The 14,472-nt window shown below is 40.7% G+C and overlaps 1 protein-coding gene across 3 annotated transcripts in view; it reads right to left on the reverse strand.

Moving 5' to 3' along the window:
• Nfx1 (nuclear transcription factor, X-box binding 1) overlaps positions 1–14,472 on the reverse strand; it is a 75,887-nt gene that overhangs the window by 32,497 nt on the left and 28,918 nt on the right. For all 3 annotated transcript variants that reach the window (XR_003850982.1, XM_008842473.3, XM_008842474.3), the window contains exons 8-12: positions 13,369–13,468; positions 13,050–13,267; positions 8,833–8,930; positions 5,453–5,483; positions 1,050–1,129 (exon numbers count right to left, since the gene is read on the reverse strand). Coding sequence is in view for 2 of the 3 variants with exons in the window: in XM_008842473.3 (XP_008840695.1) it covers positions 1,050–1,129; positions 5,453–5,483; positions 8,833–8,930; positions 13,050–13,267; positions 13,369–13,468 (527 nt within the window). In the remaining variant the exon portion in view is untranslated. The remainder of the gene's footprint in view (positions 1–1,049; positions 1,130–5,452; positions 5,484–8,832; positions 8,931–13,049; positions 13,268–13,368; positions 13,469–14,472) is intronic.

The following is a 14,472-nucleotide window of genomic DNA, read 5'->3' on the forward strand; positions in this document are numbered from 1 at the left end:
TACAGTTTAACAAAAAGAAAAAAAAATCCCATTTGAAAGACCTGTTAAATAGTGATTTAAAGATTTTTTAAAAACTTTTAAATAATTCTTTTAATGTGTTTTCTTGACTATAAGAGAAATAAATATTCATTTAGTAAAATACAAAGAAAAATGCCACAGTCAGCTGGGCATGTTGACTCATTCCAGTAATCTCAGCACTAGGGTGGCAGAGGTAGAAGGCCATGTTCCAAGTTTAAGGCCAGCCTGGGCTATAGATAAAGACTGTGTATTAAAAAATAAGCACTATACTCATTTTGCCTGCTTACTTGGCCTAAGAAATGAATTATATGAAAACCAAAGCTCAAGCTGGCTAAGTCTAAGCCAGTCTATGTTGGAACAATACAATAACCCTCAAAAGACTGTGCATATCTAAAGTTGTTTTGGGGGCTGGAGAGCGATCTCAGCAGTTAAGAGTGTGGTCTGCTGTTGTAGGGGACCCAAGTTTTGTTTCCAGCACCCATGTCAGGTGGCTCACAAATGCTCCAAGGAATCTGACTTCCTCTTCTGGCCTCTGTGGGCATCTGCACTCACATGAGCATACCCACACACATACACAGTTAAAAATAAAATAAAATAAAATAAAATAAAATAAAATAAAATAAAATAAAAGGGTGTACTGGAACACGCCTTTAATCCCTGCACTGGGGAGGCAGAGGCAGAGATCTCTGTGAGTTCAAGGCCAGCCTGGTCTACATAGTGAGTTCCAGTACAGCTGGGGCTACAGGGAGACCCTGTCTCACAAAGACCAAAAAAATAAATAAATAAAATAAATATAATCTTAAAGAAAGTTCTTAGGCCCTGGGGTCTGAGGCCTATATTGCTTTTTCCTCTGCTACAATGCCAGTGGATTCCACTGGCCAAGTCCTAAAAAGGCTCTATGTCTGTGCTGAATAGGTGTGGGAACTATGAGAGCTCTCTGCTTGCTGCTTAAGGGCCCCTCCCAATGAAATCTAAATCTGAGGCTTCCAGATGAATGGAATCTGATTAAGCTAAACGCTAGGTCCACTTACCACACAGCATATCTCGTTACATTTATGCCGTCCACACAATCGTTTCTTGTTACACCGCTTGTCGCACATAAATGTAGCATCTGTTATAGCCAATTAAAAAGAAAAAGACAAACATTCAAAGGATGTGAACATTCATTCAACACATGTGAAGGACCACAGGCTGAAAAAATACAAATGCAATAATGTAAATAAATTACTGATGATGAAAATGCCTTTAGAATATTACTTTCACCTGTCAGAATAGAAGAAAAGCAAATAGTACAGGTGTTTAGAGAAAAGGTGTAATCACACTTGGCAGATGGTTATACATACATATGTTATCTATCAAAAATTACTTGGAGTCTAGAGAAGTACTCAATGTCTGGAGTACATATGTATCTATCAAAAATTTACTTGGAGGCCCTAAGTTTGATTCCTAGCAACACATGCGTGTACGCGTGCACGCACGCGCACACGCACACACACACACGCACACACACACACACACACACACACAGTGTAATTCCATGTTAAGGGATCTTCACATATACTTTCAAAAGTGGGGGCTGGAGAGATGCTTCATCAGTTAAACACTGACTGCTCTTGCAAAAGACCCAGGTTCGATTCCCAGCACCTACATGGCAGCTACGAACCGTCCTTAATTCCAGTTCCAGGGGAATCTGACGCCCTCTTCTGACCTCCGTGGCACTGCATGACACAAGTGCACTCACATGCAGGCAATACACTCATAACATAAAAAGTAACTAGGGGAATACAGGTTAGGCTCGGTGTATATAACACTTGTCTAGGATGTTATAACAAGTGTTATAACACTTGTCTAGGATGTGTGAGGACCTGGGTTCAATTCCTACCAGAAAGAAAAAAATCCGAAAAGTTGGCACACCAAAGGCACATATGAAAGGGGAAAACATACAAACTCAAAGCTTTTGTGCATCAAATTGAAGGACACCACAGAGAATGTGAAGTGTCAACCCACAAAATGAAAGAAAATATTTGCAATAAGCATCTAAGATTGAGATATATGAAAAAAATATAGACAATAACAAGACCCAATAATCCAATTTAAAAAACTGGCAAATGATTTGAAGAGATCCTCTCCCAGAGAAGATACACAAATGCCTATGAGGAACATAAGAGTTATGATGGGGATAATTCCAGGCTGGCCTTGAACTCACAGAAATCTGCCTGCCTCTGCCTCCCAAGTGCTGGGATTAAAGGTGTGCCACACCGTGCCGGGCTTTTGTTATCTTTATTTTATGTGTACGAGTGTACTACCTGCATGTATGTACAATACCCTCTGAGGTCAGAAGAGGGTGTCAGGTTCCCTAGAACTGGAGTTATAAACGGTTGTTAGCCACCATGTGGGTGCTGAGAATCAAAACTGGGTCCTCTGCATGAGCAGCCAGTGCTCTTAACCACTGAGCCACCTCTCCAGGCCATGATGGGTATAACTTTTTTTTTTAATTAATTAATTTTTTTATTTTATGTGTATAAGTGTTTTGCTTGCATGTAAGTGCACCCATGTTGTGCAGGGCCCACAGAGGACAGAAGAGGGCACTGGATACCCTGGAACTGGAGTTATGGATGGTTGGTAGCTGCCATGTGGGGACTGGGATTCAAATCCAGGTCTTCTGCCAGAACAGCCAGTGCTCTTAACCACGAGCCATCTCTCCAGCCCAATGGGTACAATTTATAAAACAGGAAATAATAAGAACTGTCAAGAATATGGAAAATTAGAATCCTCATGTCACTGTTGGGAATATAAAACAGTATAGCTACTGTGGCAAACAGTGACAGTTGTTCAAAAAATTGATACAGAACTACTTAGGACCCAGTAATTTCCCTCATAGGTAAATATCCTGAGGAATCAGAAACACCAGAGCAGATGTAGCACAACTGGTGCAGTGCTTGCTTAGATGCACAGTGCCTAGGGTTTGATCCTCAGTACTTCATAAACCAGGTGTGGTGGTGGTACCTGTAATCCCAGGACTCAAAGTACAGGCAGGGAGGATCAGAAGTTCAAGGTCATCCTTAGCTGCAGAGAGTTCAAGGCCAGCCTGGGATACAGGAGAACCTATCTTTTTTTTTTTTTTAATTTTAATTTTATGTATATGAGTATATTGCCTGCATGTACGTGAGTGCACCTGTGTCGTGAAATGCTGCGGACATCAGAAGAGGGCTTTAGATTCCCCTGGAACTGGAGTTAAGGACAGTTCGTAGCTGCCATGTGGGTGCTGGGAATCAAACCCGGGTCCTCTGCAAGAGCAGTCAGTGCTCTTAACCGCTGAGCCATCTCTCCAGCCCCATGAGAACCTATCTTAAAACAATCAAAATAGTTTTGGGTGTGGTGGTTTACACCTGTAATCCCAGCATCAGGAGGCTGAGACAAGAGAACTGGTACACAGTTAAGGCCAGCCTGGTCATGAAGTGAGCTGCAGACTGGCTTGGGCTACAGAATGAGACCCTGTCTCAAGAATAATAAACAAAATTAAAATTAACAAATTTTAAAACTGCAAAGTTACTCAAAATATATGTATAAGTTGGGCATAGTGGCATATGTCTATAATCCCAACACTCAGGAGGTAGAGGCAAGAGGCTCAGAAGAAGTTCAAGGTTGCCAGGCGTGGTGGCACACACCTTTAGTTCCAGCAGCATTCAAGAGGCAGAGGCAGATGGATCTTAGATCTAGAGGCTAACCTAGGCTAGAATGCCTGTCTCAAAAAACAAAAAAGGAATAAACAAACTCGTATATAAATTTTACAACAGTATTATTCATAGTAGTCAAATGTGGAAACCATGTAAATAGGTATCAGCTATGAATGGATAAATAAAATGCAGTATATTGAACAACAACACAGCACTTAAACACCAATTTATTTTTTGTAAAGATTTATATATTGGGGGCTAGAGAGATAGTTTAGCAGTCAGGAGCACTGGCTGCTCTTGCAGAGGACCCAAGTTCAGTTCCCAGCACCCACATGACACGGCAACTAACAACTGTCTGTAGTTTCAGTTCCAGTTCCAGGGGATTGGATACCTTCTTCTAACCTCCAAGGGCACTGCATGACATGGGTGCACTTATATACATGCAGGCAATACACTCATACAAATAAAATAATTAGAAGATATTAATTTTAAAAAAAGATTTATATATTAAGTGCCATGTGTCTGTGTGTATGAGCATGCATATGTGTGGGTGTACATGCCTGTGTGCACATGCTGAGGCCAGAAGAGGGTATCAGGTGTCCTTTATTACTCTCTGCCTATTCCTTTGAGGCAAGGTCTCTCCGTGAACCTGGGGCTTGCATTTGTTTGGCTAGGCTGGAAGCTGGCACACCCATGTTTCTTTTCTCCCCTTACCGTCCATGCTGGGGTTATAGACATGAGTAAGATGCCCTGCTTGTTACAGGGGAGCTGGGACCTGAATTCTGGTCCTTATGAGTGCATAGTAAGCACTCTTAACTGCTGAGTCATCTCTCTAGCCTATTTTTTGTTTGTGTACATGTGCATGCGTGCACGAGTGTGCATGTGTGTGTGCACACATGTGCCAAGAAGGTTAGAGGAAAACTTTTGGGAATCAGTTCTCTCTTTGCACCTTGTTTAGGTGGAGTCTCGCTCACGTCTGCCACTTTGAGGAATACTCTAGACTAGCTGGCTGTGAGCTTCTAGCCAATCGCCTTGTTTCCACTTTCCAGTAGGAAGTGCTGTGTTACAGATACATGCTACTGTACCTGAACACAAGTCATCAGGCCTGTGTGGCTTTTACCAGGTGAGGCATCTCCTTAGTCCTTATTTATTTTAAACAGGGTCTCCCTATGTAGTTCAAGCTAGATTAGAACTTGCTATGTTAGAGTCCTGGGCTGACCTCAAACTTGCAAACCTCCTTTCTCCACTTATAGAATGCTGGGATTGCAGGCACGTACCACTATATTAGGCCTCAATTTATTTATTTTCTTTATTTTTTATTTTTATTTTATGTGTATGAGTATATTGCCTGCATGTAGGTAAGTGCACCCATGTCGTGCAATGGCCACAGAGGACAGAAGAGGTCATCAGATCCCCTGGAACTGGAGTTATGGACATGTGGGTGCTGGAATTCGAACCCAGGTCTTCTGCAAGAACAACCAGTGTTCTCAACCACTGAGCCATCTCTCCAGCCCCTATTTTTAAAATGCATTTCAAAGTAAGCTGTAGATATGAGTGTACTTAGTTCATTTGTTTTAAATGGACTAACTAGAAATAAATTTATGATTTTTTTCCTTTTAAGGCAAAAATTATAAATGTACTAATCTTAAATATATCTTCACTGAATTTAGACAAACATATAACTCAATCCTTTATGAAGACACAGAACATCATCTTCATCCCAGAAAGTTCCTTTGTGCCCCCCTTCACAGTCATACCTTCACTTTTGAGACTGGTACATGGAAGCTCCTATGGAAAAAGAGAAAAACAATAGCTACTTTAAGAGTAACTGAAATGACACCTGCAGAATAATACAAAACCTAACAGTTATTTATCAACTCTAGCCTGGAGTTATCCCAGTTATGTAAGTGCACTTCACTTCAGAGCAGGACCCCAGATTGCCTGACTTTTCATGCACTACAATTCCAACAATCTTTGTGGTCTGGTCTTGAAACTCAGAGCAGAGTAAGAAGTATAAAGTGCAAATGAAAAGGGGCTGCTAAAGATATGCAAAACAAAGAAAAATAATTACCTGGCCAAGGTCCAGGCAGAAAAAAAATACAAAGCAGATGAAAGGATGGAAACTAAAAGATGAGCATGGTGATGCATGCCTGTAATCCCAGCACTTGGGAGGCAAAGGCAGGAGGACTGAATTCAAGGGCAGCCAGAGCAATACAGAGACCCTTTCTCAAAAAATTCATTAAAAATTCTGGGCATGGTAGTACACACCTTTAATCCCAGCACTTGGGAGGCAGAAGAGGTGGATCTCTGTGAGTTCGAGACCAGCCTGGTCTACATGGAGAGTTCCAGGCCGGCTGAGGCTACAGGAAGACCTGTCTCAAAAAAAAACATAATAATGTAGGAGCAAACAGCTCTATACACTTAAAGCACCCCTGACAATACTGCTGAAGTGTAACCAAGAATATAGCAGACTATCAGACTTTGAAACTTCATTACTATGGTTTGAATCATGTGTAACCCCAAAGATTTATCACATGCAATCTGTTGAGCCATGATCCTGTACAGCATGTGTGGTAAAGATGGTGAACTCAATCAATTATATGAGGTGGAAGGCGCCTGGCTACTCAGCATCTGCACCTGAATTTGTAGGTATCATAGATTGCCATGTACTCAGAAACCAGTAAAATGAGAAAAGTTCTTAGTAAAAATGACTCTGATTTTTAAAAGAAGCAATTAAGAGTTGATAATAGATGTGAAGAGGCCTAAGAAACTGAAGCTTCTTAGCTGGGCATAGTGGTGCATGCCTATAATTCCAGCACCAGGGAGGCTGAGACAAGAGGACAGACTAGCATGAGCTACAGACTGAGATCCTGTCTCAAAAAAACAAAACAAAAACCAAACCAAACCAAAAATGAACAAAAACAAAACAAAAAAGAAAGAAAAGAAAAAGAAAACAAAATCTCCCTAAATTTACCTTCACTCCATTATAAGAAACATTTCATGAAAAGAATCCATGTTCATGGAAAATCTGGTTAAATGATGATCATTAGCTTTCTGAAGACATTTTTTTTTGGGGGGTCACTTTTTGAAATAGGGTCTCCCTGTAGCCCCAGCTGGCCTGAAACTCGCTATGTAGACCAGGCTGGCCTTGAACTCAAGAGATCTGCTTGCCTCTGAAGAGTTTTTAACTTGCTAAAAAGGGTTGACAGAATTCATAGACAGTGAATTCCTTTAGCCAACTCTTGCTCACAACAACTATTAAAAAGATGTCCAAACATTCTATTTATATAGCTTTTTAAGAATATACTCATTGCCATGGAGTCCACTATTAGCACGAGGACAGAGCGAATGAGAAGAAAGCAGAAAATGAGACTGCTGGAAAGAACGATGCAAATTTAAAGGAGCTATTCCTAGCTTAATGTCTGCCTTTTTATAACTCTTGCTCACAAAGTTTATTAAGAGCACCTACAGATGTTCAAAAATCTAATGATCATTAAATCTAAGTTCTTTTATGGATGCTACAGATTGAACTCAGAGCTTCATGTAGGCTAAGTACATGCTCTATCACTAAGCTACATCCCCAGCTCTTTCAGTCACTAACCTGGTATTTATAAAGTAAAAAGTAATACTGTTGCTGACATTCATGTGTACTGCTGTGACTTTCAGAAAAAAAAATGCCTCAAAGGCTTAACACAATTTTTTTTTGGTCTTTTTGAGACAGAATCTCCCTGTAGCCCCAGCTGTCCTGGAACTCACTATGTAGACCAAGCTGGCCTTGAACTCAGAGATCTGCCAGCCTCTGCCTCCCGAGTGCTGGGATTAAAGGTGTACTCCACCACGACTGGCTAGCTTAACACAATTTTTGTTATAATATATTACATTTACTTTTCTTTTACTCTGAAGACTACCCATTAAGCTACCTTCCAATTTATGAACTTTATCCTCAAAATCATTTGGGAATCAGTTGTTACCCAGGCCACATTTAACAAACAGAATCAACTGTCTCTACCCCCAGCCTGTGTTCTTCAGGGAAAGTACTGATACGCACTGAAAGGGCCTCCTAGTTGAAGAGCAGGACAGACAGTGTTACTCAGTAGTTCCACCCCAAAACATCCGTAGAAGACTTCATGTCCCTTCTGGTTTGAGACACAGAAATGGGTACTAAAGCCCAACTCCAAAATGGTCAGATGCCCCATTTATATCACAAAGCCCAATCCTAACTACCCAGGGCAAAATTAGAAACTGAAAAATTAGCCTTACCCTAAGAAGAGTTCTGGCATGTGAGAGGTACTTTCTAAGTCTAGTGGAATACCATGATGAGTACCATTACCTATGGCCTTGAGTCACTGAACAAGCTAAGCATATGACACAGAAGCAGAATGGCCACAATGGGTATCACAAAGTATCAATAGACCTCTGGAGAGACTGAAATTGGCAATGTGGGTAGTCAACAATGTCAGTATGACAAAGACTCAATAAAAACTAAACACATGGGCCTGGGGGAGCTCCCTGGCAGGCAATATTCCATGTACACTGATTGTTACACACTGATGCTGAGAAAGTAATGTACTGACTCCATGGGGAAGGACAAATGAAGCTTTACATTTGGTACTTCTTCCCCATGTGCTTCTCCTATTGACTGATTTCAATCTGTGTCTTTTCCTTAAATACAACTGCAACCATGACCGTAACGATTTTCAGTGAATTCTGTGAGTCTGTCTACCAAATTATCAAGCTGTGAGTAGCCTTAGGGGCCACTAACCTTTAGCTCATATCTGAACAAAGTGGTCATGTGGACTAAATTAGCAGTTGTCTGGATTCTTGTGGGTGCACAAGTGAGGACAGTTTCAAGGACTGTGTCCCCTCTAACTTCTTATTTGGCTAAGACCTTGTAACAGTACACTGTGGTTTTTTTTTTCACATTTGCATCTGTAGATGGATGGCCTCTAAGCCTTGAGTGCTAGAACCCTCAAACTTATCCTTAAAATGGTACACAGTGAGTATACATGTCAGTATACATTGACTGGATTCAGTGAATCATACATATGAATAAAACTGGCTATTCTGGTCCCCCCCCCCATAATCACCATTTTAAAAGGCAACAACAGTAATGATTCCAGCAATTTTTAGGATTTACCTTTGTTCTGAAAGAGCATCTGCAGGAAATAACTGATGTTCGAGAGCATGGTCCACAGTCTCCTTCATGGCAGAGCTTTTCACAGGTATGGATGAAATCTTAATAAAAATGAAAAGAGCTGGAAATGAAAATTGCAGCTACTTATTTTAATACTTCCACATTAACTAGCAACACTGGTTTCCACTTCTGCTCCTTGTAACTTCAGAATTAAAGCTGAGGGAGGAAGGATACGGCAATGCTTCTTCCCCTAGCTTCCCTTTATCCAATAAGCCTTTTCAAAAAGCATCAGTCACTAGAATATGCTGTGGCATGCAAGCTGCTTTGCTAAGTCAAAGAGCGCTAAGTCAAAGAACAGATCTTAAGTCTTTATATTAGATTAAGATCTCCCTAAAATTTAGCCAGAGATGACTACTGAAATGACTTGGGATCAGATAATTCTGAAGTCATGACCCATAATCCCACCCACTCAAGCCTGCATTCATCTGCTAAATAACTAGGTTTAGGCCAAGTACTGTGCCCCCCCCCCCCAAGGGTTTTGGTTTTTTGAAGCATGGTCTCCCTGTAGCCCCAGCTTCTATGTACACCAAACTAGCCTCAAAGTCACAGAGATCCACCTGTCTCTGCCTTCCGAGTGCTGTGAGTAAAGGTATACCCCACCACACCCAGCTTTTTTTTTTTTCCCTTGTCTGAGAGAGGGCTAGGGTTAGGGTTAGAGAGTAATTTGTAGGAGCTGGTTCTCTTCTTGTACCATAAGTGGGTTCTGAGAATAGAAGGTTGAGAATAGAACTTAGGTTGTCACACTTGGTGGCAAGCACCCTTACCCACTGAGTCATCTTGATGCCCTTCTACAGTTTTTGTTGGGGTTTACTTATTTTGTGATATGGCCAGATTACTTTAAGAAGTCTACTTCCACTATAGTAGGAAGCTATTGGTAGTCTTTAAACAAAGCCCTGGTTGGGGGAAGGATACATATTCACCCCAAGATGTCAGTTATTTTGGTTCTAACTACCTCTTTCCTTGAGATTAACCAGTACAGCAGGTTTGGATAAACTGTGCCTCATTTGGATTATATTCAGGCCTGAGGCTCCATTAAGCATCAACTATTTTTTTGACTATGCTCTAGAGCATAGATTGTTCAGCAGTCTAATTAAATGTGGTCAAGGAGCCAGTCTTTTGAGATCTGTCCTGACTCCAGAAAGGCTCCTTTAGACTTCTCTTTCCCTGGTTCTTTTCTAGTGAACTAGCCGGCCTATAGTTTAGCTTACTGCTCCTAATTAAGAGGTGATATTATTTTCTAAAAAGTCCTTAGACCTCCACCTCTCACGTGCTGGGATTACAAGTATATGCTACCACTCCTGTTTTTGTTTATCTAATGTGTATGAGTGTTATGCATGTATGTATGTATGTATGTATGTATGTATGTATGTGAGTGTACTTGTGCATGCAGTGCCTCTGGACCAGAAGAGGGCATCAAATCCCTTGGAACTGTAGTTATGGATGGTTATTGGCTACCATATTGGTGCTGGGAACAGAACAGAACTACTGACTCATCTCTCCAGCCTCCTCTTTTGTTTTTTGAGATAGGATCTCATATAGCTTAGGCTGGCCTTGAATTCCTGATCCTCCTGTCTCTACTATCCAACTGCTGGGATTAAAAGCATGGACCACCACACCTAACTTAAGAGAGAGAACAGCAGTTAAGAACACTGGCTGCTCTTGCAAAGGACCTGGGTTTCAGGAGGATCCAACACTCCCTTTCTGACCTCCGAGGGCACTGCATGACACAGGTGCACTTACATGCGTGCAGGCAATACACTCAAGACATAAATTTTTTTTTTAAAAATTAGATATTTCCAAAAGAATTAAAATGTCTAAGAAATTAGGAAAAGCCAGGTGTAACAGGCGGCTCGCTTATGAGAGCAAGGCCAACCTGGTCTACATAGTGAGTTCTAGGCCAGCTGAGGCTTCAGGGAGACCCTGTTTCAGAAAAAAAGGGAAGAAGAAAAAAGAAATGGAAAAAATAGGCACATGTTACCAGGCTGGGGAAATGGCTCAATGGTAAGGGGCTTGCTATTTAAGCATGAGGAACCTAAGTTTGGATCCTCAATACCCATGTAAAAGCTGGGCAGGCGCAGCCAGTCCAGCCACAATAGCAAGTTGCAGGTTCAGTGAGACCCTATCTCAAAAAATAAAATGGAGGCTGGACATAGTAACTCCAAGGTTACTACCATTCTCTCACTCAAGTCTTTCATTACCCATTTTAAAAAATATTTATTATTTTTATTTTATGTGCATGAGTGCATTGCCTGCATGTGTGTAAGTACACCCATGTCATGCAATGCCTGTGGAGGTCAGTAGAAGGCATCAGATCCCCTGACACTTGAGTTACGCAATGTTGTTAGCTGCCACGTGGGTGCTGTGAATCGAACCCAGGTCCTCTGCAAGAGCAGCCAGTGCTCTTAAACACTGACCCATCTCTTTAGCTCTCATTACCCTTTTTATGTTTAATTTTCTCTCATTTCCAACAGACTAGCTGAGCCTCAGAATAGAACTTCTGGTCATTATATATGTAACTTTTAAAAAAGAACTACTATGTGTTTCCTTAAAAAAGGAAAATTTGATCATCTTTCTTGACTTAGAAGTCATTTGAATGTGATTTCACCATAGATTTTAAAGTCATCCACAGACCCAACAGAGCCAGGTGTGGTGGGGCATGTCTTTAAATTCAGACTTCAGGAGGCAGAAGCAGGCAGATTTCTGTGAGTTTGAAGCCAACCTGGTCTACATGGCAAGTTTCAGGCCAGCTACTGCTACATAATGAAACCCTGTCTCAAAACAACAACAGAACCAAGAGAAAAGTATTTTCTTAATGTAGCTGGACCATGTATTAAGATGAAAAGGGGCTGGTGAAATGGCTCAGTGAGTAAGGCACTTGCCACCAAATTTCATGATACAAGAAGAGAACTGACTCTTTAGGAAGTTGTCCTCTGACCTCCACATGTGCACTGTAGTGTACACACACACACACACACACACACAACACACACACACACACACACACACAAAATCAGCCAGCCAATCAATCAAGCAAGCAATCAATGAGTCAGTCAGTCACTCAATCAACCAATCAATAAACGTAAACTGAAAGAAAAAGCAAGACGTGGTGGTGTTTGCTTGCCTGGATTAGTAAATGTATATACAGTGTTTGTACTAGAGAAATCTGTAAAGAGAAATGACAAAGTTGATAATAAAATTGGAGAGATGACTTTGGAAATCTGGGTTTTTTTTGTTTCGTTTTTTGAGGCAGGGTCTCCCTGTACCCCAACTGTCCTGGAACTCACTATGTAGACCAGGCTGGCCTTGAACTCACAGAGATCCTCCTGCCTCTGCCTCCCAAGTGCTGGGATTAAAGGCATGCGCTACCACGCCCAGCTGAAATCTGTATTTTTACAGGTGTACTTTGAGTAAGAAAGAAATTTTAAAAAAATCCAAATCTGATTATAATACTTAGAAGACCCTCTGCTATTATTAGTGGTATTTAATACAACTTGGTGAAATGTCATCACTGCTCAATATCCGCATTAATTTTTTAGTGGGTTTTTAAAAATTTATTTTTATTTTATGTGTATGAGTGTTTTACCTGCATGCCTGTAAGTGCATCCATATCATACAAAGTCCAGAAGGCCCCAGGAAAGGGTACTCAATCTCCTGAAACTGGAGTTATGGATGATTGTTAGCAGCTATATGGGTCCTGGGAACTGAACAAAGGGCCTGTGGAAGAGCAGCCAGTGTTCTTAACCATTGAGCCATCTATCTTGTCCAGCCAATTTTTGTGTTTTTTTTAAAAAACATTTTATTATTTTTATTGTTTTATGTGTATGAGTGTTTTTTTTTGAGAGTTTTCATTTATTTTAGCCCCTGGCCTCAAACTCACTATGTAGGCAAGAATGGCCTTGAAATCCTGATCCTCCTTCCTCTGCTTTCCAAGTGCTGGGTTTACAGGTATGTGCCACCATGCCCAGCTTTATTTTTATTATTTACTTATTTAACATTCATTCATTCATCTTTTGAGACAGGGTCTCATTATGTAGCCCAAGCTCAGAGTTCTACCTGTCCCTGCCTCCAGAGTACTGGGATTAAAGGTGTGTGCCACCATGCCTGGCCATACCCAGCTTTAAATGAATAATTTTAAAACCAACTTCATGTCAACTAGTTACCTGAGGATCCACAAGGCAAAGGCTTGCCACACACTTTTCCACAGGAAGGGACAGGATCCATGCATGTTTTCCGACCATTACTCCCAAGTTCCAACAATTGGCTGAGAGGTGTTTGGCCACAAGGGCAACAGCGAACCAGATAGGGGAGCCGTGGGCAAGGCTGACAGGGCTGAGGATGACACACTTGAGAACAGGTATGGCTCCCACATTTCAAGTCCCTATTAAGGGGGACAGGAGACTATTATATCACTGTTAGATAAAATGAAGCTTTAATCTAAACAATGCTTTAATTTAAATTAGAAAAACGTAAAAACCTTACTTGCCACATATCTTTAAGCAGCTGAAGTCTCCAAATCCATCAGACTTTCCTACGTCTGTTCCACATAACACATCTCGGGAGGTGCTGCCACAGTAGCAAACTTGAGGACACAATTTCAAAAGCAATAGATTAGTAACCTACAAATGCTTTAAAAATATTCCAAACAATCTATAAGAAAGCACAAAGTGTTCTTCATTAGTGTTGACATGATGCAGAAATTAATGAGGTTTATACAGCAGTTTTTTGACTCATCTAAGAGCTTTATAAAGGAATAAATAACAAAGTCTTGTAACACTCTGCCAGTATCTCAGTTCTTCTTCAGCACATCCTGCCAACAGTGAAACCTCCAATTCAGAGGACACTATTCAGTCTCTAAGGCCGCGGCAGATTGGCACCTCTTCATTCCCCAGCTTCACTTTAACACAAATAGGTTTGATAGCTTATATATTAGGCCTCACAAACAGGGTTTGCAAAAAGGGGCCTGCTACTGAAAAAAAATCTAAAATCATCACAATAGTATGAAATCCTTAATAATTTGGATACTATGACTATTAAATCTGAAGTAATCACATTTGGGTATTCATACTGAGTAAAAAGTTTCAAATAACTTGGAGGTATTATTTTTTTTTACTATTTTATTTATTATTTTTATTTTATGTGTATGTGTGTATTGCCAGCATGTAGGTAAGTGCACCCGTGTCATGCAATGCCTGTGAAGGACAAAAGAGGTTGTAGGATCCCCTGGAACTGGAGTTACGGACAGCTGTTAGCTGCCATATGGGTGCTGGGATTTGAACCCGGGTCTTCTGCAAGAACAGCCAGTGTTCTTAACCACTGAGCCATCTCTCCAGCCCTGGAGGTATTATTTTTATGATACATTAATATGTAACCATCAGTAAAGGTTAATTTCATAAAATTACTTAAGATTTCTGATAATTATTACTTTACAATTTTTGTTCACAAGGGAAATCTACACAATTAATCTATGTGTATATATCTTGCCCATCATGATAAATGGTAACTAGAAGAGTACAAACTAAACTGAAATTCTGGCAGGGTAGAACTAATTAATGGTAATTTCCTTCTTCAAAGGACAATTTAGGT

Source organism: Nannospalax galili, unplaced genomic scaffold (genome assembly GCF_000622305.1).
Source record: "Nannospalax galili isolate Female #2095 unplaced genomic scaffold, S.galili_v1.0 scaffold341, whole genome shotgun sequence".
Taxonomy (NCBI): Eukaryota; Metazoa; Chordata; class Mammalia; order Rodentia; family Spalacidae; genus Nannospalax; species Nannospalax galili.